Consider the following 26,333-nt stretch of genomic DNA (forward strand, 5'->3'; position numbering starts at 1 on the left):
TAAAAGCCATTTTTCCTGGCTTCATATATGTTACAGGCATTAGTACTTACTACCTGGTCCTGATCCATTCGCTTTCACAGAACTGCTGCTCAGCACTGGAGTGATGGGAGGCTTCTGCTTCACCTGCATGAGAACAGTGAGTCAAGAAGATGATCCAGGCCAGAGGGAACACATTTATTTATTTATTATAGTACAGCACCCCTGGAGCTGAAAGGGTTAAGGGTCTTGATCAAGGGCTTAGCAGCGCCAAAATGGCAGAGATGGGAATCAAACCCATACCGCAACCTTCCAGTTGGTTATCCACATGGCCACCAAGCTTCTGCATTTATATGTTTAAACACACACTCTAGTGGGGTGATGAGTAACAAGTATTCGGACTGATTCTTCCGAAAGTGTTCACTTTTTACCAGATGCTCTTGGCTACAGACCAAATTAGTGTGGCCTCTGAGTGTAAAACAGTGTGAAGGAGCACTACTTCTGAACAAATCATAGGAAATGATAATGAAATAAGGAACAGTGCTGTGATTATTTTATAAGCTATAAACATGCAAAACACAGAGGGCATTTCAACATCTGCTACATATAGGAATGCAAAGCAGGTGTATTTGTATACCACTCTTCAGATACAAATGTAATTCAAAGTGATTTACACAGATGTAGTAAAATAGAACAAAAACTATAAAGCTTTTCACATCTCGAGATCTATCACCTCAGGAAGGTTTTTGCAACATGAAATAAGTTACATAAAACAACATTTAAATAGAAAATATAACAATACATTTAAATACAATTGGTTCAGATTGAAAAGAAAAATTGAATAAAATATTTAAAGAGGAAAATCCATTAAAATAGTAAAGTATAATAATAAATTAATAGAATAATGTACTGCCAGATGTAGTGCAACAACTATAATAGAAATGTTTTTATCTGGATTTTAGGAATGATATGTCACAGTACGCTCCCCTTCCCACTGATTACATGGATACGGCCCGCCACGTGCACTGGGAGTTTATTGTTGACCGTTTTCACTTCGACTGCCTCCTTGTCTGTGACCACGCCCCCTGTGATCACACCTGAACTGTTCACGTCATGTTTGTGTGTATGTATATATAGAAACCCGTGTGTGTGGCGTGGATTGGTGGTTGTTGTAGGCGTCAGCGCACGTGTTAATGCTCCCGTTTATACTTTGTGTTTCTGTTTCTGTGCGTGTTTATCGTTTTGTGAGAGCCATAACGTTTATTGTTTCTCTGTGTCTCGTCGAGAGGTCCGTGCATGTTGCTCCTTGCCCTGCGGCACTTGGGCCGCCTCATGATCCATTTCAGGCTCCTGGGGTCCAGCTGGTTCCAGTTTTGTGTAGTTCACTATGTTCACTATGTTTTGTTTGAATTCTGGGCTCTACAAGCTGGCCTGTCTTCAAGAAGCTAAGAGCCCTACTGGGTTTATACTTTTTGGCTATATTCAGTGATTTATAGACTAATAGTGCTATAAAATAAATATTATACCTAACTAGAAATTAGTGTAAGATGATGGAAAGCTGTTTTGGTGATTGATTGGATGTGGCTAATAAATGAGAGATCTGAGTCTATTAGAACACCATGGTTTCTGATTAGGTCTTTAGTTTTTAGCTCCCTATTCAAGGTGTGAATTATTTTTGAGTTGCTCCTCTCTGTTGCCAAATGTCACGAACTTCTATTTTGTCTTTATTCAACTGGGGGAAATTGTCTCATCCAGTTAATTATGCGCTCATAAACAGAGTTTGTCTACTTGGCAGTAATCAGTGAGAAAGCCAAGTGTGTCATCTGCATAACTGTGATAGGAAATTCTGTTGTGTTGAGAATTTAGCATAATAGGAGAATATATACATTGAATAAGAATGTTTAGAGAACTGAACTCTGGGGGATCTTGCATGTCACAAGCTCCTATCTTATCAGATTCATTACTGCTGATCCTGACAAAGTATCTCCAGCCTTCTAAATAAGACCCAACCCACAGTTCCTGATAGTGCTACCCAATTTTCCAACCTGTCTAGAATTACTCTGCGATCTACAGTATCACATGTGGCACTAAGCTCTGACAATACCAGGTCTGATATTTTGCCAGTCTGTATCTAGGTGTACATTTATGGGGCAGTCTCGGTACTATGGTGGTGTCCAAAAACCCAACTGGAATTTGTCAAGAATCATTTACATAAAAAAACAGTTAACTTTCTAATGTAGCTGTCTTATAAATGGAAGACTTGAGACAGGGATGTAGCTGTTAAGTACATAATTATCCAGAATTTTCTTTTTCAAAAGTGGCATTTGTTTGTAGTAAAAATAGCATTTGTTTGTAGTCATTTCGGGATATGCGTAACAGGATATTCACTACTTGCAGCAGGCTAGCTGCTATATAGATCAATGATTTTTTGAGAAAGTCAGCCAGCAAAGTATCAAGAGACATACAGATGTTTCAAGATGCCAAACTGTTTCGTTAAGTGTTTTAAGGTCAAGTGTAATAAATTGTGACAGTAAACTTGTTGCTTTTAGGTGGCGATGGTGACAGTATTGTCTTATCACTTATAAATATCAGTGGTTTCTGATTTTATGCTAATGTTTCTGATTTGATCTGATCTGAAAAACCTTCTTTACATTTCTGAGTGGAAGGGAATTCTGGGCTTGTCTGCTGTGAGGGGTTCAGCTTTTCTACCATTTGTTGTTGGTTCTTGTCATTCCTGTTAATGATCTTAGAGAGATGAAACTGTCTCGTCCAGCATGACTCAAGGTCAAGTGGAGAGCCGTTTATAGATGCTGTAGTGGATTTGAAATTATACTAAAATCTGTATTGTTATGGTGTTTTTGTAAAATGCATTTGCTGCTGTGTTTTGCACTCTGATGCTAATGTGTGATAATGCTGTTTATGATGATTGGTTTCAGCCGTTCTCTGAAGATGAGCTTCTGCACTGTTGTATTCTTCGCTTCGGTCGAGGGCACCAGTCGATAAGAATCTCTGCATTATGGATAGTAGGGTATCTCTACATTTTGGAGGCAAAATGCATTGTTTGCAAAACAAAACTTGCCTTCAGGGCTGGAAAAAACTCTGCATCTGTAGTTGTATTTAAGCACATGTGAGATCCTGTAAGTAAACAGCTCAGTAATTCCTGTGCACGGGTGCTTGGTCCAGATCACCTGTGTGCCTAATCCCTCTGCTACCTGCACAGGCGATCTTCATCACTCCCCTACCTGTGCAGAACGGCCTTGCATTTCTGACTAAGATCTTTTATCCCAGATGCTTGCTGGATTAGCATGTTTACCTGATGGACTTGATTACTCGTACACACAGTCTCCATGGTTTTATTTTTATTTATCTTTTGCTGTAGCCAGCATCCGCTCATACTCTCTCTCTCACTTTCGTCTCTGCTCTGATAGAGAGGTAGCAGTAAATCAAACCTGCCACAGGCAGAGAATGATTTATTTTGAACGGTTCTCCCTGTGGTCAAGAAGCAGAGGTTATTTTGTCATGAGGATGGAGCACATAAACAGAAAAGAAGGAGGAGAACTCCTCTACCAGGCTGAGAGCACTACCCCTGTTTCATAGCTTTAAACATAACCATTCCTTATAGTGCTTTGTAACAAAACTGAGAAGGCAGTCAGCCATACAGTCATTTCACTCTGCCCCTTTTCTATACAAAGCGTCACTGTACACTCCTCTCCTATGGTGTGGTTGATGTGCTTACCTGGTTGGTGCTATTGTCATGGCCACAGGCATGGTTAGAGCTGTCGTTCATCACCACACGTCTCTGTAGAGGCAGCCAGGCCATCTGGACGGGAGCAAGGCAGCAGAGTTTGGCCTTCTGCGTGCTGGGCCCTGGCTTAATCTGAGCTTTCTCTCTGCTCTCCAGTCCAGACTGGGACTCCAGTGATTCCAGGCTTCCCAGAGTGCTCTCTCCCAACCTGGGGGTGAGGCTTGGAAGCCTCTCCCTGCAGTGGCTGTTTGGATAGTCCAGGTGATGTGAGGATTCAGTGCCGGTCACGTTGAGGAGGGCAGGCATGGGTGCGGTTTGCTTGGCAAATGCAGGGAGTTGTGGTTGAGTGGGGTGAGCCTGGGGTTGCTCAAGAGCTACCAGCCAGTTGTCTGTATGCTCACCTTCGCTCTGTGGACAGGCTGCACGAGGAGGCCCATACACCTGCGCCACCAGGCTCTCCCAGTAACTCTTGTCTCCAGATCTCCTCCATGCTGGGGAGGCATGCAGAGACGTGCACCCCTCTCTGGTTTGACCACTGTGCTCGGGTAGCTGTCGCCAACTCTCAGATTTCACATCCATAGTGACCCTTTCACGCACTGTGAGAATTAAACCCCTTCTCAATACTTGTCCCAGAAATCGACCAGAACATAAAATATCCAAGCTTTAGTCTTAACAAAGGCCCTGGAGTCTGAGAAGCAAAGAAAGAGAAGTATTAAGAAAATTTAATAAGAGATATTTGAGTCATCCTCTTTAACACAGAAAAAATTGTAAATGTATCATGCAAGTGCATCAGACAGTGGCATGAAGTAAGGTATACTTACAATTTTACATTTAAAAAAGTGAGTGAATCAAATAATGAACATATGCAAGAGCAGCTGGTATTATGAAAAGAACTTTGTTTACCTGCAAGTCTTATAGTCCCAGATGGAACAGAGCAACCTGAAGCACTGTAGAGTGGAAGCATCTCATAGCCCTAACTCCCTCTTAGCGGAACTGGTAAGAAGTGTCCTCTCACTTTTCCTTTTTCCGTTCTTTCTCTCCCCCCCTCTCTTTTCCTTTCTTTCTCCCCCTCTCTCTTTCTCTTTCTCTGAAGAGCTGCTGGTGGTGCTGTCTCCAGTCAAGCATGAATATGACTGTGCATGTCTCACTGAATGAACAAAAGACCCACAGAAAACATGAACATATACCACAGGCAGAACATTTGTGTGTGTGTGTGTGTGTGTGTTTTATGTTCCTTTCCTTGACTGCACTTGACATTCTTGTTATGATTACTGATATATGCACAGAGAGGGATGCGTGGGGTGAGGTCACATTAGTGTTACAGAAACGCCACTTTATTAGAATTCTGTTTAGAACATAACAGTGGCATCTGAGCATCTCTACATATCATGCAAACACACTTTTACTAATACTGTGTAAATAAACCACAGCAACAACTGTTTCATTTCATCAGAAACTTGTCACGTAGGAACGAAATATGTTAGTAATTATGCTTGATAGCTGTTTGATACCATGTGGACCACAAATACACACCTGGAGCTTAAATTTGTGCAAATAATTACAACTTAAACCACAATCATAATATTGATCGGAAAACCCTCAAATAATTCCTCAAAATTTATCAATTCTATTGAGGCTTCTCCAAAGTGTCATATCTATAGGAGACCCCTGCACTTGTATTTTGACCAAACAAAAATAAGTATATAAAAAATGTAAATAAAGAATGCTTAGAAAAGTTACTTCTTTCAAGCAAAGTTAGGAAAGAGTGATTCATGAACCCAGAGCTCATGGCTCAGGACTGTGTGCTGGCTGTGTGATTTTGGACACACAAAGCTGAAGAGAGCCATTAGCTGGGAATGAGAGGAACAGATTGTTCAGGTTGATGTCAGCATTGCCCACATGATGTTTCTTAAGACTCGCTCTAACGAATGTCACCCACTAAAATATTCTTAGCCTTGAGGAAAACATTCTGCAAAGCAGGGTTGTTTTGCACTGAAGGTCTGTAGATACTAATGTTCTGGTGTTGTTTTTGAGCACAGCCCATGACCCGAACTTCCTCCAGGTACACATTGCTGCCCTACTCCTGACTAACCTTTAGCCCTGCACAACAGACTCACAAATCAAATCTATTCATTAGCCTTATGTATGAACAAAAATTATTAAAAAGTATATATATTTAAATCAATGAGTGGATCAGTGACTCATAACTTGGGGAATGAGAGCCATTTGCACATTCTAATGACTGTCCTCCTACTGCTGCTGTGCACTTGGCCCTGGCAGTTTGACTCCACGTTTCTGCAATGGTCCAAGTGCACCATACTTTACATTAGCCATTAAAAACACACACACACACACACACACACACACACACACACACACACACACACACATACAATTTCCTGCATTTTTCAACTTTCAAGGAGTGTTTAGAATTTAAACACTTGCCCAGCAGTAATAAAGAGGCTACAAGTTTCAAGTCAATGTGGAAGTAAAGCAAATAACCAATCTCTCAAGGCAGTGACAAGAGTCACTGTTATTGCTTTTCTTCCGTAACCATAACAAACTTTGTTTGTTTTTTTCGTTTAACTTAAAAATAGAAATGCAGTAACTGAGAATAACCCACAGAGTCCAACACACAACATATCTAGTAAGCAGACTTCCTGTCAACCCCAGAGGGTGGGAAGGGAGCTGGGTGGCTATTGGAGAAATAAGACTAACACTGCCCTCTGCTGATTGGAGTGCATGCTGTCATGCATTCCAGTAGACAGTGGGTTTGTACAGACTGCTGGAGGAAATGATATCCCCACATTGTCATTAGAGGAAACTGACAAGGGAGATTCATTAATCTGTAGTAGGTGAGCATTGAGTGTAGGTGGCTGGTGTGTGTAGTGGTCTCTGATGCTGGGCCACGCTTCGAGGAGCACCAGGCTCAGGTCGACATCTGTTCTCAGTTTCCAAAGATCTCTCATCATGTATGTGTACATGTCTGTATGTGAATTTGATTAGATATGTTTTTCTTTTGTAAAAAGCAGGTACACAATGTCTCGGAAGCTACCTAGATTAAGCCTGATCTCACACCAACCCAAGAAGATGACACTAAAGATGACCCTGTGGAGCCTTTTGGGCTAAGGTTGGGTTCTCTCCTGGACTGAAATACTTTACAGTAAAACAGACACACTCCACTGACTGATTATTTGTTTATCCTTGGTAATGGGGGAGGGGGCACATAGTGTTAGACTGTGCTGTGAACCAGTTTTCGAAACTACTGCCATTTTACTAATAAACAGACTAATAAACAGACTAATAAACAATGACACGGCTGTCAACACATTTTTCTATATTCTTCTCCTGTGCAGTAACCTTGGGTACAAGAAAGACACTATGCAAATTCAACAAACAAACAAATAAATAATTTCATTTTCTTTTTTGCACATAAAACTATGTAATAAAAAGAAATACATATATTTAATTAACTGTAAAGGATGCTTGCACTTGTTTTATTTAAACTGTTTACTAATTTTAATATCTTATACATTAATAAAGAAATACTTTTTTTGCTCACTTCATTATCCATCCTAAAGTCCCTAGTCCAATTCCCAACAGCATCTGAAGCATGGTTTACCAGGATTCAGATCCCAGCTGTGCCCTGTTCCCTGCTGCTACTTAATGTACCAAATAATGCATCTAAGCAATATTGAATTCAGGACATAGTGCTCCTGTCTGACTGGGCACAAGCATTTGGCTATGCTTCAGACATACTACTGAAACTGCCTGGCATCAGCACGGCAGGGATGTTCCTTCCACTATTCTCCGGAAAGCAGAGATGTGACTAGCCTTGCGTGTGTGTGTGTGTGTGTGTTTTGGCTGCTCTTAATTTGACGTTTTGGTGTAATGGTCATTAACTATTTGCGGGAGACCTCTCAAAGCACGAAAAATACTGCTGAATATTAATGATCTTCCTGTTCGCTGGGCAGGGTTAAAAGCACGTCCAGTAAGAGCCCTTTCATCGCGGAATATAATCTGAAGAGTATGCAAGACAATTAACCAGCTAATACGGTCTAACCCATCTGATATTATCAAACATGACATACCAGTAAAAAAGAAAAATACACATCATTGATAAAACACATAATATATTCTTGGTAAGCTTTATTACACTTGACAGTCTCCTGCTTTGACTCGAGGCAGCCTCGGAGCATCAGGAAAAGGGCCCCGAATGGTTGGAATATGCCAGAACAATGATCGGTGCCTTTCTCCGCCTCTAGTCCAGCTCATCTTTTCAGAGTCAGGGTCCCAGTCTGCTTTGCCCCGACTCGAGCTAAGCATAACAGTATATCGTAACGACCTGGTTCAGTATTATTATTATTTTTTTTGATTAAGTGTTTCGTAAACCGAAGGGAACGACATTTTGAACGGCCCAGCCTCAGCACAGCACCGTCGGACTCGGGCGCGCTGACGCTCGATGACCACATGACTAAAAGTTTGACTCGCGCTCGCTCTACCCCCTTGTGGCGCTAGCAGTTAGTGGTGGAAAATGGCGGCTACATGTATCTCTCCACACCAACAGTGAAAACAACAAAAAAAGTCCGGCGAAAACCGTGGATGCATACTAGGAACCGCCAAGACAATTACGCACTGTTCTTCCGATTTTTTTTTCCTTAAATGAGAATGTCGCGCTGGGTTCCCACGAAAAAGGAGAAGTATGGTGTTGGTGAGTAAACGGTGGATAACGTTGCATGCGACTGCAGAAGTTTACGAGGAATGGTGATTATAAAAGTGTACTCTCACAGGTCGCGTTTCCACTTTCCCTGAAGCGACTCGGTTTTTGTTTTGTTTTTTTTCGTTGAAGGCCTTCCCGCTGTGATGAGTTATCCAGTAGACATCGCTCACCTCGCTGTAAATCCGTGCGCGCTTGTTTGGAAAGTGTTTGGCATGTTTGAATGCATGCAAACCAGCCCGAGTCTTTGTGGGAGAAGAGTACGTTGGGAATCGACACAGGCGCGCCTAGTCGTTACCGTTTCCTGTGTGGAGGGCCTGAACGGGACTAGCAGAGCACTGATTAGAACTTGACCCGCTCATAGCGAACTATTCTTCAGTTTCCGCCACAGTTCGTACATTTGTAGCAAGGTTGGGAAAAAAACTTTTGTTACAAAATTGCGTTCCTGTAGTTTGTAATTGCCCTGCACAATGTGTTGCTATTTGTTATAACTTGTTACTTTTATTATGATACACTGTTCAGTAACACAGTTGCGTTTACAGCAGCAAAGGTGTTACAGCGGGACTTGTTTATACAATAGTTTTTTTGTGTTTTTTTTTTTTTTGCGTTGGAAACGCGCTGGGAAGGTTTCTGAAGGACTGTTTCAGTGGCCGGAAATTCCGCCGCGCGGAAAGTGTTCGTGTTCTTACACGTTTAAATTGCGCCGTAGAAATGCTGGAATCTGGTCATTTCGCTTTCCCCCTGGAAGTCCTGATGACCTTCCAAAAAGTGTTTAGAAACTTTTAGAAGTTCATTAATTTTATCTAAGGGTTAATAACTAATATTTTCGTTTAGCTCTAACGTCCTAGTGGTATTACAACCAGATTTCTGCATGTGTGTTCTAAATGTCTGTTTGTGAACCACAATGTTTAAGTCTCAACGAATTTTCTGGGAAAAGGCTATAGAATGTCACTGCCAGTATATTTTGACTTGGGTCTAAAGGGCAGAAAGATGATTAGTGATTTTGTCTGGTTACATTATTTTCATCTTGCAGGGGAGCAGGGGTTTTACTGGACTGAGTTGTGAAGTGGGTAGTTTGATGAGTCACGAGTGATGAAAACTAGACCACAATATTTCAGAGTGGGAAGGTGTGGCATATTGTGCCCTTTTGAAATACCAAGCAATGCTAACCACAAGGCTGTGTGTACAAATGGATTCTGCTGTGTAAATGAGTGTGAAAGCCTGTGCATCTTGTGGGCTAATTATCTATACATCAATCACACTTTCTTATTGATGAAAATGGATACACAAATAAAAACAACCATTTGCACATCTGTGACAGATTAATTATTGAATGTTACTGTTTGGAATTGTTTTTATGATGAAGCTCCTCTGTTTGTGTATTAACTGCGTTTCTCCGCATGCTTCCTTTTCTGGTTCTTACTCAGTTTAGAATAACTTGAACAGAAACACTCGTGTGCGCACACACACATGGATGTATGCATGAATTTGAGGCAATGCTGGGAATCTCTATCTGCCCATTTTCCATACTGATTAGAAATGGGGGACAGAACAAAGTGTGTTTGTGTGTGTGTGTATGTGCTCGTGGGCATTTCTGTGTAGTAGGTGTTAGATGTGATGAGGGACTTTTTTTGGGATTTGCATTGATGAGACAGAAGAGGCTGGCAATTATTAAAAAAACATCTTTACTTGTTAAAGAAGACAAGGGACTGTCTCCTTAACTGTGTGTCTTACTGAAGTGTTGTAACCACTTTCATATAGTCATAACAGGCCTACAAGGCAATAACAAATGATCTTTATAGATGTCACTAATTCCCTTTTGGAAAATGGTCATTTTTACATAAATGCTCTTGCAGGTTTAATTTTAAATAGTAAGTGTTGTTGGAGAAAATATACTTCTTTCTTATCTGTCTTGAGAGAAAATCATTTTGGTTACATGACAGGTTGGGTAAGATGGTGTTTAGGTGCTTGCAAGGTTTTACTGAGTATATTTCTGCTCTTCTTCTGTACTGTGCATAACAAATGGTTGAAACCTTGTTTTTCATGAGACACATGATTTTAAGGTGTCTCTTTAGACATTTATGTTCCATTATTTTTATGTCCTTGATTAACCTGCTCATACGTGTAAGAAGATTAGTACAAACATGTGAACACTGTAGAAGGAAGAGGAACTATGAGGGTTAATTGCAACTTGTTTCCCAGCAGTCTTGCCAGAGCATGTGTGTCTAAGGGTGCAGGTATTCAGGAAGTGCTCGTTATAGAGAGGCGTGAGCATTAGGGGTTGTAATCCTGTAAATTTTTCCCAGGGGACCTATAATCTGCTGTCTTTTGGAATTTAGAGTTTTCTAAATACATTCCCAGTGAGTGTGTGGAAAAACATGACATGATTTGCTGTTTATTTCCAGAAGGTGTTCGGATGTGTAGAATATGTTTGACAGAGGTTGTCGACTGCTTGAGCTTTCTTAATTAATGATGAAATTACTGAATTATAAAAATCATGCAACATTGTTTTCTAATTTTTGCATCATATTTGTGTCTTCATATCTACTGTTTTTTTGCATTATTTAAACATTATGGCCTTGCATTTCCTCAGGTGATGTAAAGTTTTTCTCTGCTAGTCTTGCTATTGTTTCACACTTTCATGATTAGTCACAGCATGGCTTGACAGGAACATCACCTTTTGATGTCTTAAAAACATTGATTAAAATGCATTTCCGGGTGCTACCATCTGCTCACTCGAGTCTTCTTGTTTGTGTTTGTTTCTTCCACCAGTGCGTCTTATCCCTTTTGTGTCCAGCGCCTTCCCAAAAATGTAGGCTCTTCCCTCTGAATTCCCCCTGAACCCTCTACAACAATCAACAATCTTTTTGCTTAGAGTTAAGTTAGTCGCACATAGCTGTGCTAATTAGATGCTTTATTTTATTTCTTATTTTTCTTCACAGGAACTATTTATTTCAGTTTATAATGACAATGTGATCAATTCTGACAGTGTAAGAAAATTCATCAGAAAATAGTGAAAATGGTATCCACAAATTCCTCAGAAAAGTGGATTTGAAAGGTTTTATTTTCATCATAGTTATGGTTTTTACTGTTAAGTAAATACAAAACAAATGTTTCATGTTTTGGCTATATAAATGACAACCCAAGTCAAATTATACCCTTGGGCTGTTTGGTGCCTATAATTAGACCTAGTTATGTTTTGACCTGATATTCCATGAATATTATTTGTATCTATGGTTTTAATTTGTATGCTGATTGAATTGAGCTTTGTAAAACGAGAATAGGATGTCCTAAAGTTGTCATGCATTGGCAGTGTTGCCAGATTTAAAGTGACATTCTTAGTAGGAGACATTTTATTTTAGAAAAAAGGCCATTATGACATTTTTTGATAAAATTGTTAGTTTGTATTGCCTCAAAATGCAATATCAATCTTTGGATACAAAGCAGCAAACACAGTACAAATTTTGTTGATACTGTAATTTAATTAATTAATTAATACATTAATTAGGGTGTGTGCCAACAAATCAGCATCTATGTAAACATACTTTTAAAAGTTTCTGTTTACGATTTATTTAAAACCCTTTTACACACCGAGTTGAGCTGTCTCACATGATGTCTGTGACCTGTCTCACAAATGATTCTTTTTCCTGTTGCATCTAAAATAGCATCAACAGTTTGCTTAGTTCAGTGTGTGGGTGTGTGTGTGTGTGTGTGTGTGTGAGAGAGAGAGAGAGGAAGAGAGAGAGAGGGGGAGGGGGAGGGAGGTGAGGCCTGTCTGAGTCGACTCTGTTATCCTGTTTCCTTTCTTTGTGTGCGACTTTGGCACCTTAGGTGCCACAGGTTTTGGGTCATGCAGGACAAGAGTATCTTTCCACTCCTTTCATCTGTGGCCCCCCCACAGCTGAACATGTCCTCCTCACTCCTCTTGTTACCCAATAAGCTGGTTGGGGAATGCATGACTAGGCCTTTAGCTGACAATTAGCTATCCTACAAATATTGAGATTAAAGATATAATTGTTTTTTTTATTCCATTATTATAGTATGTCTGTGTGTCTGTAAATACTATAACACACACACACACACACACACACCTTATGATGATGAACGTTAATTTAACAGTGAACTTGGGAATCTATAAATGAAAATTCGTATGCTTATAATTGCCAAATAAACTGCATTATCAAAGTGAACCGTAAATCAAAAATAAACAAATGGCCATCATTAAAATGACGTGCCAACGACCTCAGGAAGTTTGTACGTGCACTCAGAAGCAAAATGGTTTCATCGCAAAAAGTGATTTAAGTAATTAATGGAAAAGACGCTTGAGTTAATTTTCCGCATAACAGCGCAGAAAAACTAATGGAAGAGACGCTAGAGTTTATTCTCCGCAAAACAGTTAGCAGTCGCTGAAGCCGGGATTTTCAACTAGGATTGAGGCAGAAATACAAGTGCATTATCATTTTGGCTTGCAGCTTGAACTCCACTAAATCACGTACATACGTTTTCATTACTTGTTTGCCATGTTCGCCTCGAAATTCCAGTGTAAAAGGCTATTCCTTTCGGCATACTGAAATAAAGAAGCACATGAACGTGTGCTCAGTTTGTTTTGTCCCAACAGATTTGTTATAATGAATGCAACAATTTCATATTCTGTTTGATGCGTTTGAAATCGTATTACTATGGAAAACAACGGCAGTCAGAGCACATCGTCTCAGGCTGCTGGAATAATACTGATCAGGCGATTGTGTAATAACCGTGACGGGGTCCTGATTACTTCGGCGCCCTCTGTCACTTTTTAAATGATTTTTTGGGTAATTGATGTAAAAATAAACCTCTGCTGTAACAGTTTTCAGGGTCTGAGGGGCAGCGTTTGAACTGAAGTCTCCTCTCGGCTACTTCCTCCCGCCTGAGACGTAGGCATCCACTAAAATCTTTTTTTTTTTTCTTTTTCTTCTTCCATGTGGTTTTTTTTTTTGCTTTTGGTGGGAGTTGTTGTTGTTTTTGAAAAGCTGTGCGTTCCGAAGCTGGCTGCCCGGAGGTGAACCGAGCGAGCTGAACTCGCCGATGCCCGGTCGGATCGCACCATTAGGCGTGCGTGCTGTGCATGCCTCCCTGCTGCGTCACGGGGACGGGGCGCTTGTATCTGCCCCAGGCACGGGACGGACTGAGCTCACTTCTCCGGCTGGGCTTGTGTAGCCTGCGACTGCTCTACACGTGCTCCATGTACAGTTATATTAACTCAGCCACTAAAATAATAAAAGGGTCAGTTATCACCCCCCCCCCCCCCCATGTATTACTGTAGGAGCTGTTTCTTGTATTTTTACAAGAGATCAGCACACTGGGGAAACCAGTTGTTTTGATTTCAACACCTTCAAGCCATTCCTTACTTAAAGAATTAAGGATTTGTTGTTTTCAGTGATGAGGCATTTTTAATGCTAATGGCCTTTGCAGTAATGGCATATCTGTCTGCATTGCCAGTTGTTGCTATGGCAGCAGAGAAACGCGGAGAAAAAGATCTGATATACACAGGAATCAAACGTTATGATAAACATCTTTTTCTTTTTCTTGCATAAACCGGTTTTACCTCCTAGAACTGTAATATATATATATATATATATATATATAAAATGTATGTATGTATGTATGTATGTATGTATGTATATGTAAACAACATTTTTGCTGTTCATTTATGTAGAGGAGTAGTGCTAGGCATACACAAACATCCAGAAGTTAGTTGAGACTAAAGCGCTGGGATAAAGAGCCACTGCTGTAGGACAATGCTTATTGTAAATGGTTTTTTTCCTTCATTTTCTTATAAAGACAGTTAGAGCGGTCAAATTAGTCACAGTTTTTAAAATCTGTCTTCCATACAGGTCTGACCTTTTGTAGATCCTGAAATATGAAGTGTGTCTGATTTACCGTCTGTGCCGTCATTCCACTGTGTTGTGATGTAACAAACCAGCAGATCAAAAGAGTGGTAGGGGTTGATGTCTGTGCTTGTTGTCTGCATACAAAGCACGTGTGAAACCTGATCCAGAGCCTGGGGCAGTGCACATTGTTTTCCCGCTTTCTCCCCAATGTGTGACAAATTAATTCAAATTCCCTTTGTTTGGGAACCAGAGCATTGCCTTGTAGATACTGTTCTGTTGTGGAGAGAGGGATTGTTAAGCGAGTTAGGAAGGAAGGTTGGCCCCCCCACCCCACTTACTGATTCTCAAGATGAACAAAGTACTTCAGAAGAAGGATTCTGTGTGTCGCTGTGTGTTTAAAGCTGTATTGAAGCTTGCTTGAGATCAGATCTGAGATTCAGATCACCGTTACAGGAAATGCTTACTAAAGCCTGGCGAAGAACAGCAGCCGTCTCCCACTCGCTCGGCTGGCGATGGAAGTGAGCAGAGAAATTTAGCACGTCTGAATTCAGCAGGCCTGGTTTCCCAAGTAGGAGACCACATGAAATGTCTTCTGTGCTCTCTGTGGAGAGAGTGAGTCAGAAGGAAGCTCTGTCTGAGTTTGCAGCCTGCCTGGCTTGTCTGCTGTGCCCCTCCACACCTCCCCTTCTCCACCCTCCTCTTGCTCAGCCCTCCTCCCCTGGGTGCGCTGGGCTGGAGCTGTGGATGGTGCTCTGTGTGTTGGGATGGATACAGCGGTGGGTGTCAGGCCCTCCCTTTGCTACACTTTGGCTTTCCATCTGAGGAAATGATGCTTCCTGCGGTTCCTCTGAACCGCAGGGCAGGAGCCACAGCTTTACGCAGGACAATGGCTCTGTTTCCACAAACGCACACCACGCATACACACGCACCACGGACAGAGATTAGTTTGTTTATGATGCGTATCCTCAGCCTTGGTTGCGGACATCTCTCCTTCTCTTACCCGCTCTCTTTCTGGATTTCTGTGTCTGTCCTGTTTGTGATAAAGTAACAAACAGTTTTTCACTCCTCTCATTAAAAAGACTCGCTCATTTTCTGTTCAGTGGTTTCAAGCAGTTAAAAGTGGGGTAAGTATAAGACTGTGAAGTAGAGCTGTAGTTAAAGCAGCAAACCCAGCACCTGGCGTGAGTGCAAGTGATTCCTCTTTGAATGCTGTTCTAAAGCCTTTCACGCAGTGGGGAAAAACACGTACCAATGTTATGAAAGCAAGCCGTGCTCTTTATTAGCCATTACCCCCTGCCTCTCGGAGCAGGGAATACATTAGCCAACAAACTGAACTGACATATTTTAATAATGAGACACCTGTTCCGATGTATGTGTGTGTGTGTGTGTGTGTGTGTGTGTGTGTGTGTGAGAATCACTTGAAGGAGAATTGTTGGGGGGCAAAAGCTGCAAGGTGTTGGAAAAGAGCCACAAGACAGACAGATGTCCGGACTGCAGTAAAACTAATAAAAACACATACATTTAAAAACAACAAAATGACAGCCAAGCCAAGCCTAAATCCTCTTCCAATGAGCCAGAGGTTGTTGAGAGGAGCTCCTGGCCCTACACGTCTGCTTGTGATTCCTGAGAGAGCGTGAAGGGCAAGCAGTGAAGTACCGCAATGAGTACCAAAGCAGTGCTTCAGAAACTGAACACCCTTCTGTTTGAGTGTTAATACCAAAGGGTGGAGCAGCAGCAGCACAGATCAGCAGTCTGCACTCTGTGGGTTATATTACAAAGAAGTCGTTCTTTTGTTGAACTTATGACATGCATATACCTACTTTGCACATAAGGCTTCTTAAAATACCCATCCTGTTCAGTCATTGTTGGGTTTTCTAGACAAAAACCTGGCTTCGTAATGAACCAAATTATGTCGTCAAGTGCTGTTCATCGACTGTAGATCCATGTCTTTAGTGTTGCCCTAAGGTGTGTTTGTGCGTGCGTGCGTGTGTGTGTGTGTGCGGAAAAGCAAACTTCCACCTTTCTCATGCTCCACCATGTGCAAGTCAAGCAGGACTGTTGTTGTGGCGGCGTCAGTGGTTGAAAGGCTGGCTTACTTCCTCTTTTCTGTGGCACACATCTCTCTGCTGCTGAAGTTGAGCTTTGTTCCCATGCTTGAGCTCTGCTGGGGGCACGCTGGACAGGTGCAGTGCTAGCCGCCCATGTTCTGCCAATTGTCCTGACTAGGGCAATTGTTCACGCCTCATATCCCATGACATTTTAATTACAGGGGAAAACTAGGATCTGATCCTAGTACAGTACTTTTAATTAGGGATTCTCGAATAAGTTGGCCTAATTTGTTTAAAACTATGAATAGATAAAGAGTCATGTCACTCTGGCCTGTGAAAGTTGGCTGTTTCGTTGTTGAAGTACAATAAGATGGTTATTGTTAATATTGCTTTGAAATATGAATGAAGACATTCCCTTTGCTAGGATTATGTATTATGTATATTATTTTTGAGCATTCAAGGTATTTTAATATTACACCGATCCTCTGTGCTATCTTGTTAGTAATAGTCCGTTTTAAAATGTAGTTAGTGTATCCGTGTGTTTTTCTGTCCATGTTCATTGAGTAAAAAGTTTAAAGGTACTTTATGGAACTATGTCTACTGATACAGAATCTGTTTTGCACTACCTATCCTAATGCACATAAATGTATAAAGAGTTGGGACCTATTTCCAAATCAGTCCTCACGCGAGTGTTTTTCCAGTGCACGGTGACAAGTCCCACTCCCTCTGTGCCATCTTCCACCTGGCCTCTTCTGTTTCACGTTTTCTAAAGGTGTTTTCAAAGTAAGTGAGATCTTCCGCTTCACAAGCCTGTATGATGAAGCATTTTCCTGTACGATAAAGCATTTTCACAAGTGAGATTGCTGCATTAGCCATGGCCTTTGTTCAGTGCCTTCAGAGAGGGAGCGTTTAATGCACCTTGCCGGTGCCAAGTGTGTGGCTATGTGAGGAGCGACTGACTACTACTACGCAGCCGGAAGAGGTATGAGATGGCCGCGGCACGGCCTTTGGGTTTGAGTGTCTGGAGGCCTGGAAGCTGCAGCATGCCTTAATAGATTCTCAGCTCTGAATTGTATAATCTGGGGATTAGAGAGGAGCATTTGAGTTAAATGACAGTAATATTATGGCCCATGCCTCTCCGAGGAGTGGATTAGAGAGTTCCGTGGAGGGAAAGGATTTGGATTTTGTACCAGTGAGTGAGCAAGTGCTAAGAAAGCCGTTCTAACACTGGCAATCCAATGTAAGAAGGCATGTAGGTTATTACTTCCTCAGTGGGTGGCTGTGGGCCCATGGCTTTTATTCTGGACAAATGCTTGTTTAGGATTAAGAGTTATTTATGAACTAACACAAACTGGCCTTTAGCAAGAACCTGGTGCATCTAGGGCAGAGGCTGCATGCGTTCATGTTTGCTCAACAAAACGTGCCAGATTGACCTTGTCATATGGTAACCGGAAAGGGTTTAGTCAGGCATGTTGACATGCTCTGTTCCCTAGAGGCCGCACAGCAGAGAAATGGAAGCCTCACGGGCCATTAGTTATGAAATGCCCAGTACCCCTCCACTGTAACAGGACGAGGGGCTCGGTGAACATGTATTGCTGGCACAGAGAGGTTTGCTGGGGGTATTTCTCCCAACAGAGTGCAGGAGAAATTCTAAGTGCGAGCTCGGCAGGTAGCTGGTGCCAGAGTGGTGTTCTGAATGTGTTTGGCTGGCACAGTTACCTGAATTAAGCTTATATTTGGAATTTGTTCATTCTCGCTCTCCTGAATTGTTGTTGATTTTTTCATTCTTCTGAGCTTCATCTCTGAACTCGTGAGGTGCTTTAGCTGACGTCGTCTGCTAAAGCAACGGGACTGCACGTAAAGCTTGTTGCAGTGAATCCTGTAGTTCTTTTGAAGCTCATTGTAAGCTTCGGTTCATCGTACTAACTCTGAAAGCAATATAAGTACTCTATATGGTGTCCCTGTGATTTTTATTTAAATATTTATTCTGCGAGTGTCATTTCTTTGCTTAAAGTTGAGACGGCTCTGATTTGCAGCGCGGCTGCCCCGGTGTTGTGTATGCTCAGTCCCAGTCCGTGGAGAGCCCATGCTGGGGCAATGTTGTGAAAGTCTTCACCAACGAGAGGATGATCAGGATTATTGTCCGATCTCTGGGAAGGTACTAAAAGGGGATGCACATTACATCAGAATTACTGAATTGTGTTTGTGTGTGTGAACATGAACAACTACAGTGTGACCTAGGAATGTATTGGGACTTACTGGTGTGAATTGTAATTGTATGGATATTTAGATATAGATTGTGCTTTAAAACCTTCAAATAATTATTTGAACAAATCAAACACCAACCCCCCTGGGTTTTTAATAATTGTGCCAGGATGAGTGGGCTTTTTTCTGTGTGCACACTTGTGGACATGCACAGAACAATAGCTGATGAGTCAGCGGGATGACCGCATTGTCAGAATGCGTGCACTACCTCACAGTGCCCACAATGGCATGATTGTGCATAAAGGGCGCAGACGGCACAATTCCTGTAGAGTCTGACGGGCCTGGGAAAGATTCTGTTATTCCTGATGCAGTTCCTGCAGCTAAATGCTCCACCATGAAATTAATTCCCATGGTTCTTGGAGCTTTTTCTGAGTCATACAGAAAGAGGAATAGACAGTTCTCATTGGAACTGGCACTAAAACGGAATCAGGGCTAATAGTAGTGCCATATAGATTCAGAACTCCAGTCTTCAGTGGTCTCCATCTTGGAGTCTTGAGGAAACCTGAATCCTTCTGTCTATGTAACTTTCTCTCAGTGTAAGTCATGTATTCTGCTCTGTGTTGTAGTTGCTGGTAACTGGTAGGTATTGATTGAGTCTGTTAACTTTCACTCTAAGAGTGGTGTTTGGATGTCTGCAGGCCTGACTGTGTGTGTTTCAGCCTAGCCTCTTGTGGTTTTGGGTGTCTATGCAACCAAATGAGCTTAATTAGCTTAATTCTAATATAGCTGCTTCTAAAAGATTCCTGAAAGATTATGAAATTGTGCTGTGAAGTTTGATCTGTCCTCACAAACCCTAATAAATATGACTAATCTGATTATTCACACTGCTTAATAAAATAATCCTTCTGAAGAAGTAGTTTTTTGGAGACCCTGCAGTTTAATGAAATAAAATACATGGATCTACAGAAGGACTGTTATATTGTTTCATTTTCGTATGCGTAATGTGCTTTGGAAGTTTACTTGTCTTTCTTAGGTCAGGTGTTCAGAGAGCATTGGCTGTGTGTGTGTAGGCCTTGCTCTGATCCTGATGTGGCTATTATAAACCCTGAGCTCAGAGCATCTGGCATATCTCGATTTATTATTACCCTAACCCTTTCTGTCTTTCTACCCATGAAGCTCTCACTTTGAAGGACGCTGGGCAACGACCCCCCGACGTGTCTCCTTTCTGTCTCTCGCACCTTCTCTTTCTCTTATCTCATTATCTTGCCGTTTTCCACCCACAGTCAGATCCTGCCAGCTGTGCCAAAAATCTCTTGCACTGTGAAACACATTGCCATTACTGTTCTTGTGAGGCATGCATGAAGTTGTTATCGGAGGGGATTTTTGCTCAGTCAGATGGAAATTGATTGCACCTTTAAAAGGTTCGATGGTTAATTCATTGTTTATTTATTCTGCTGCGTTTTTTTTCTAAGCTTTGGTGGACTTTTCAACCCATAAAGCTTTGGACTGGTAATTGTGGCATTTAAAAGTCTCATGCGAATCTTATGCAGCATAAGTGTGCTGTTGACATAGATGGTATTATTAATGAAGTTACTTCAGCGTTACTCTGCCTTAAGAAGATGATGAAATGGTGATGATTTTCATCATTTCATTTGTGCTGCACATCATTTAAGAAACAATGAGTTTCCTCATGAACAGGCTTGATGTCAGTCATGCCTGGAGGAGCTATCTGACTCAAACTCAGGAATCCTGTGACTGGAACTTGACAGAATTTACCTCTGGTGGTTTAGGCCACATTTATCCTTCAACTTCAGACATACGTGTGCGAATTGATGACAAACATTTATAACTGTATGACCTGACCTGGAGTGGACGAATTAATATGGAATTTCTGCTAAGTTCAACACTCACTGGCCACTCAGTAAGGCTCGCCTAATGTGGGTGTGGCACGGCTTTGATTGTTGAACCGATTTATCAGACACAAAAATTAAATGCATGTCAGTTTCTATTAGGTTTTAGTCACAGTGCTGCTGGGCTTGGACCAGTCTACCGTTCTTGTGTTCAGAAACTGATCAGTGCTGAAGGTGTAGATGATGGCCAACAGAAAATGCACTGGTGAACCGATGGGATATTAAATCAAAATTTCACACCTACAAGGTGTTTTCTATAAAGTAGCTGGCAATGCTGTTTAGTTAAGGTTGAGGGAGTAAAATTCCTCCACAGAATTTTGTTCCAGCTACATGACTTAGCCTATTAGCCAAAGCCAGAAGGTGGGATTAATTAGTTAACCAGACAGGACAGTTCACAATCATGGCAGGACGTTAACTGTTCAGAGCTGATCTTTTCCACCTCGATGGTGCCTGCTGAGTATAAAAGTTAATAGCCCACTAATAACTTGCTGTTCATCTACCCATGCCTGGTTACATTTGTGCTTTCAATCATTCGTAGCCTGTAATGAGAGAGGATTGTTTCGCAGGAATAAAGAGCAGTGTTGAGGCAGAATATTTTTTTCAGATTTCCTCATTTGTCATTTAATTTCACATGTGTTCTTATCTAGGAGTGGCATCCATATCTTAAGGTTAAATGATTCACCTTGACTTCTTTTTCTTTTTATGGCAAGCACTTTCCTGATTTGTTAGATCTTGGGTTGAGATGATTCTTCTTCTGCATCTTCGCGAAGCACGTTGAATATTGCCAGTGTGTATGTCCTGTACAAATAAACATTGCACCGCCTTGACTTGGTGTGGGTGTGTATATGAAATATCTGAAAAATTCTTGGAAGTAACTGTAGTGTAAAAGTTATAAAGGTATTCAAAATTGCTGTGAACTATACAAGGTTTGTGGAGAATCGGGTTTCAGACAGCGGACCTTCCTCCTTGCGCAGCTGCTGTAGGACCTCCTGTCTGGAACATGCCCCACTTCTTTGGGAGCTGGCCGGCCTCTCCCTGCTGCACTGACAGAGAGTTCTAGTGTGGCGGGCTGGCTGTATAATGACTGGAAGGGGACCTCCAGCAACACCTCTATACTTGGATTCTCTGACTTCCTTTTTTCATTGCGCACACACACACTCACTCTCTCTCACCTCTCTCTTGCACCACACACACACACTCTCACCCTCTCACACCACACACACACACACTCACTCTCTCACCTCTCTCTCACACACACACACACACACACACACACACACACACACACACTCTCTCTCTCTCACCTCTCTCACACCACACACACACACACTCTCAACTCTCTCTCACACCACACACACACACACACACACACACACACACACACACACACAAACAAACTCTGCTCCTTTACATTCTGTATTGTCTTTGCAACGGTACAGATAAACATGACTAAGTACTTGACATAAACACGCAGGTGATTTAATGCTGGAACAGGGAACCTTGGTACTTGGTTAAGTTGGAGAGCTCTTTTATTCTTGCTTGTGCCAAATTAAAACGATCAGACATCTGCCTCAGCTTGTCAGCCTGCGATTAGACCACATTAGAGTCAGATTAGGAAAAAATTAAACACCTAGTTTTTTTTGTTTTTTTTTCTTTTTCTTTTCACACTAGTCTCATTCCGCTCATACTGACATTCCGTGTCAGGTAGACTGCGGTGGAGGATCTGTCTGAGTTTGAGAGAGAGTTGTACAGGGCAAAGGAAGTGTTGTTCCCCTCCCCCTGGTAACTGTAACGCTGAAGTTTGAGTTCCAGACCATGACGCATGCTTTCAGACCTTATTGATGTCATTGTGACAACAGTTTAGTAGTTGACTACAGTCAAAGAGCTAGTTCTTGGCTGTGCGTGTCTCACACATGCGCATGAATTGGTTTGTCAGTTCTTTTTAGAGTATGCCTATTAGAGAATACATTTCTGTAACACTTTAAAAAAATGTATAAACTGATGAATCTAAATTCATCCACCGTGTTCTGGGTCATCCATGCATGTACTAAACACAGTCCACAGTTATGTATCTCTGTTAATACTACATGCAAGTGCTAGACCAGGACAGCCTGGAGTCTTCAGACATGTATAAGAATACAAACACTTAATTTAGGCTTAAAACAATGCATTTGTTTTAATGACACCGGATGGAGAGTTTGGCTTGGCAACAATCAATTAGAGGCTTCATCGGTTTCAGGACTGATTTTGCTAATGATGTTATTTCTCTGAATATAGTTGAGAGGAGTTGATTTTGTTGCGTGGTTTATGCAGATATAATGAATTCATAGGAATTCCATCATCTCTGCATATACCCTCTCTCACTGGGGTTGAAAACCTAAAAAGCTTACCAAAAAATACCAAGGGCTGAGAGAAGAGCTGGCAAAGATGTGAAAGGTGAAGGCAACTCTGGTTCCCGTGATAATCGGAACATTAAGGACTGTGACCCACAAGCTAGTAGAATGGCTCCAGCAGATCCCAGGAAAAACATCCGAGATCTCCATCCAGAAGACGAGTGCAGTCTTGCGAACATCTAAGATACTACACAGGACCCTCAAGCTCACAGGACCTGAGCAAACATATTTATATATATTCATGCACTGCGCTTCGCTTGAGTGTCATGTGCGTGTGGTTTGTCTGTATTGCGAGCGTGCACACTTGCGATCATCTGCTTTTGCATGCACATGTGCAGAAGAGAGAAGTCAAGACTTAGCTCTGGACTGTAGCTTCACAGGGAACACAGCTCCGGCTCACAAGACTCATCAATGGACTCTATTCACTCTGAGCCAGAATAGAAAGGACTCCACGAAACAACTGCGTAGTGCAGCGTTGTGCAGCGCAGTGGTTCTCATGCGACCCCGGAGGAGAGGCGAGTTCCTGCTATGTCTAAAGACAGATGTGGGCCAGCCCACACTGATACACTCGTCTTCTGTCTCCTGACCCCCTTTTCTCTTCCGTTTGCGCTGTCGTTCTCACTCACCCTTCCCTTTCCACCTCTGATAACCTGCTCGATGTGTGGATGTGCGTTAGTTCAGGTTATTAGCCCCCTGGCCAGCCTTACTCTGAATTCCGGTCGCAGTTTGGTTGCGAGTGGAGCTAATACAAGGCAGCTCTGTGTAGGCCCCCCTGCAGCCAGTAGCCACTCGCCTCTCTTTCATTTCTCCTGATGAAAATAGAAATGGCCACCGTGCCTCTCACGACTAAAAGCTTTAGCCGCAAGGGTCATGCCCGACTGTGTTTGTGGCGTAGTGTAGTTTTGATTAAAAGGGCTTTGAGTGCATGATTTAGCTATAGTTGGTGTGAAAGCAGGGCAGCTGAGCTAAAGGCGTAAGCCGGGACTGATGAAGATGGACTGAGGGGCTAGGGAGGAGCTGTGATGCGCCAGTGGGTGGAGTTAATGCTGCAGCTGTAATTAAGGCCCGCTGTATGAGGGGAGGAGCTGTGATGCGCCAGTGGGTGGAGTTAATGCTGCAGCTGTAATTAAGGCCCGCTGTATGAGGGGAGGAGCTGTGATGCGCCAGTGGGTGGAGTTAATGCTGCAGCTGTAATTAAGGCCCGCTGTATGAGGGGAGGAGCTGTGATGCGCCAGTGGGTGGAGTTAATGCTGCAGCTGTAATTAAGGCCCGCTGTATGAGGGGAGGAGCTGTGATGCGCCAGTGGGTGGAGTTAATGCTGCAGCTGTAATTAAGGCCCGCTGTATGAGGGGAGGAGCTGTGATGCGCCAGTGGGTGGAGTTAATGCTGCAGCTGTAATTAAGGCCCGCTGTATGAGGGGAGGAGCTGGGATGCGCCCGTGGGTGGAGTTAATGCTGCAGCTGTAATTAAGGCCCGCTGTATGAGGGGAGGAGCTGGGATGCGCCCGTGGGTGGAGTTAATGCTGCAGCTGTAATTAAGGCCCGCTGTATGAGGGGAGGAGCTGGGATGCGCCCGTGGGTGGAGTTAATGCTGCAGCTGTAATTAAGGCCCGCTGTATGAGGGGAGGAGCTGTGATGCGCCAGTGGGTGGAGTTAATGCTGCAGCTGTAATTAAGGCCCGCTGTATGAGGGGAGGAGCTGTGATGCGCCAGTGGGTGGAGTTAATGCTGCAGCTGTAATTAAGGCCCGCTGTATGAGGGGAGGAGCTGGGATGCGCCCGTGGGTGGAGTTAATGCTGCAGCTGTAATTAAGGCCCGCTGTATGAGGGGAGGAGCTGGGATGCGCCCGTGGGTGGAGTTAATGCTGCAGCTGTAATTAAGGCCCGCTGTATGAGGGGAGGAGCTGGGATGCGCCCGTGGGTGGAGTTAATGCTGCAGCTGTAATTAAGGCCCGCTGTATGAGGGGAGGAGCTGGGATGCGCCCGTGGGTGGAGTTAATGCTGCAGCTGTAATTAAGGCCCGCTGTATGAGGGGAGGAGCTGGGATGCGCCCGTGGGTGGAGTTAATGCTGCAGCTGTAATTAAGGCCCGCTGTATGAGGGGAGGAGCTGGGATGCGCCCGTGGGTGGAGTTAATGCTGCAGCTGTAATTAAGGCCCGCTGTATGAGGGGAGGAGCTGGGATGCGCCCGTGGGTGGAGTTAATGCTGCAGCTGTAATTAAGGCCCGCTGTATGAGGGGAGGAGCTGGGATGCGCCCGTGGGTGGAGTTAATGCTGTAGCTGTAGTTTATGCTGCAGCTGTAATTAAGGCCCGCTGTATGAGGGGAGGTGGTGTGGGTGGTGCGCTTAATACCTCTCCGGGCTTTCCCGCATCACTTCCTCCTGGTTGGTACTTTCTGGAATGTTTTTTTTTGTCTCTCTGTTTATAAGCATGAGGTCATGCACTGGGTCAGGCCTGGCTGCTGGATCCAGCCTGTTCAGACTGGAGGACCATATGATACCCTTACTTTTTTTATACTGCTTTTACTTTTGGTACTTGCACACACACAGTTTGTCCTCTTTAGAGCTGACTGTGGGGGTGTTTTATACTCTCCGGTTTTAGCTGTTTACGTCCTGCTTGTCATGTCAATCCCTTACGCTGCCCCATTCATAACCTGTGAGCATGTTGGGAGGACTGAGAACATGTTCTGTGACAGCAGAATTATACCGTCTGGCTGGAAGGTGGCTTGGGGTGTGGGTGTGTGTGTCTGTGTGTGTGGGTGTGTGAAAGGTGCAATGCTGGGGGTTGCCCTCTGGCACTCCCCCAATTATAACACTCCTTTAGGGAGTCCTGTGAACAGGCCACGTCCCCTTCTACATAGCGCTGGGCTGTAGAGCCAGCCCACATTCAGATACGTGTGTGTGTGTGTGTGTGAGAGTGTGAGAGCGAGAGAGCAAGCAAAAGATAGAGGTGTATGCCAACTGAATGTATCAGTTTTATAGTCCTAAGATATTAAAGCCATATGAATTATCATCTAATTTTTGCTGACATTAGCCTGTGCCAGATGAATTGAAACTGCAGTAGTAGGCAGTTTACAAATAGAAGACTAATGCAAATGCATGTGTCTTTCTGCGTTTGATTATATGAATGAATGTTTATGAATTTGAGGATGGGTTGTTTGTAATTTTCCAGTGTTTGAGTGCAATTTATTGTTTGTAATTTCCTGGTGCTTGTATATAATTTATTGTTAGTAATTCTTCAGTGTTTGCTGGAAGAACTTGTTTCTGTCTTCTGTCTGACTGAGAGCTGAAATGAGGGAGTGTGTGTGTGTAGGGCTGTACGTGCGTGTGTGTGTGTGTGTGTTTGTGTGTGTTTCTATGTGGAGAGGATAAGTAATTTTCTGCGAGGCATCTGTTGTAATGGTACTGTCACTCACCTAGTTTAATACTTTGTGCTGCCCTCCTTGGCTCTTGCACAGCTTTGTGTGTGTGTG

General features: G+C 42.8%; 2 protein-coding genes across 5 annotated transcripts in view; one reads left to right on the forward strand and one right to left on the reverse strand.

The window, feature by feature from the left end:
- c14h10orf90 (chromosome 14 C10orf90 homolog) overlaps window positions 1-4,929 on the reverse strand; it is a 13,673-nt gene extending 8,744 nt beyond the window's left edge. The window contains exons 1-3 of the mRNA XM_027017498.2: window positions 4,625-4,929; window positions 3,713-4,409; window positions 51-123 (exon numbers count right to left, since the gene is read on the reverse strand). Coding sequence (XP_026873299.2) covers window positions 51-123; window positions 3,713-4,300 — 661 coding nt within the window. The 5' untranslated portion in view covers window positions 4,301-4,409; window positions 4,625-4,929. The remainder of the gene's footprint in view (window positions 1-50; window positions 124-3,712; window positions 4,410-4,624) is intronic.
- A 2,932-nt stretch (window positions 4,930-7,861) lies between these two features.
- Window positions 7,862-26,333, forward strand: part of dock1 (dedicator of cytokinesis 1) — a 184,064-nt gene continuing 165,592 nt past the window's right edge. For all 4 annotated transcript variants that reach the window (XM_035533660.1, XM_035533661.1, XM_035533662.1 and 1 more), the window contains exon 1: window positions 7,862-8,432. In XM_035533660.1, coding sequence (XP_035389553.1) covers window positions 8,384-8,432 — 49 coding nt within the window. In that variant the 5' untranslated portion in view covers window positions 7,862-8,383. The remainder of the gene's footprint in view (window positions 8,433-26,333) is intronic.

This window comes from Electrophorus electricus, chromosome 14 (genome assembly GCF_013358815.1).
Source record: "Electrophorus electricus isolate fEleEle1 chromosome 14, fEleEle1.pri, whole genome shotgun sequence".
Lineage (NCBI taxonomy): Eukaryota > Metazoa > Chordata > Actinopteri > Gymnotiformes > Gymnotidae > Electrophorus > Electrophorus electricus.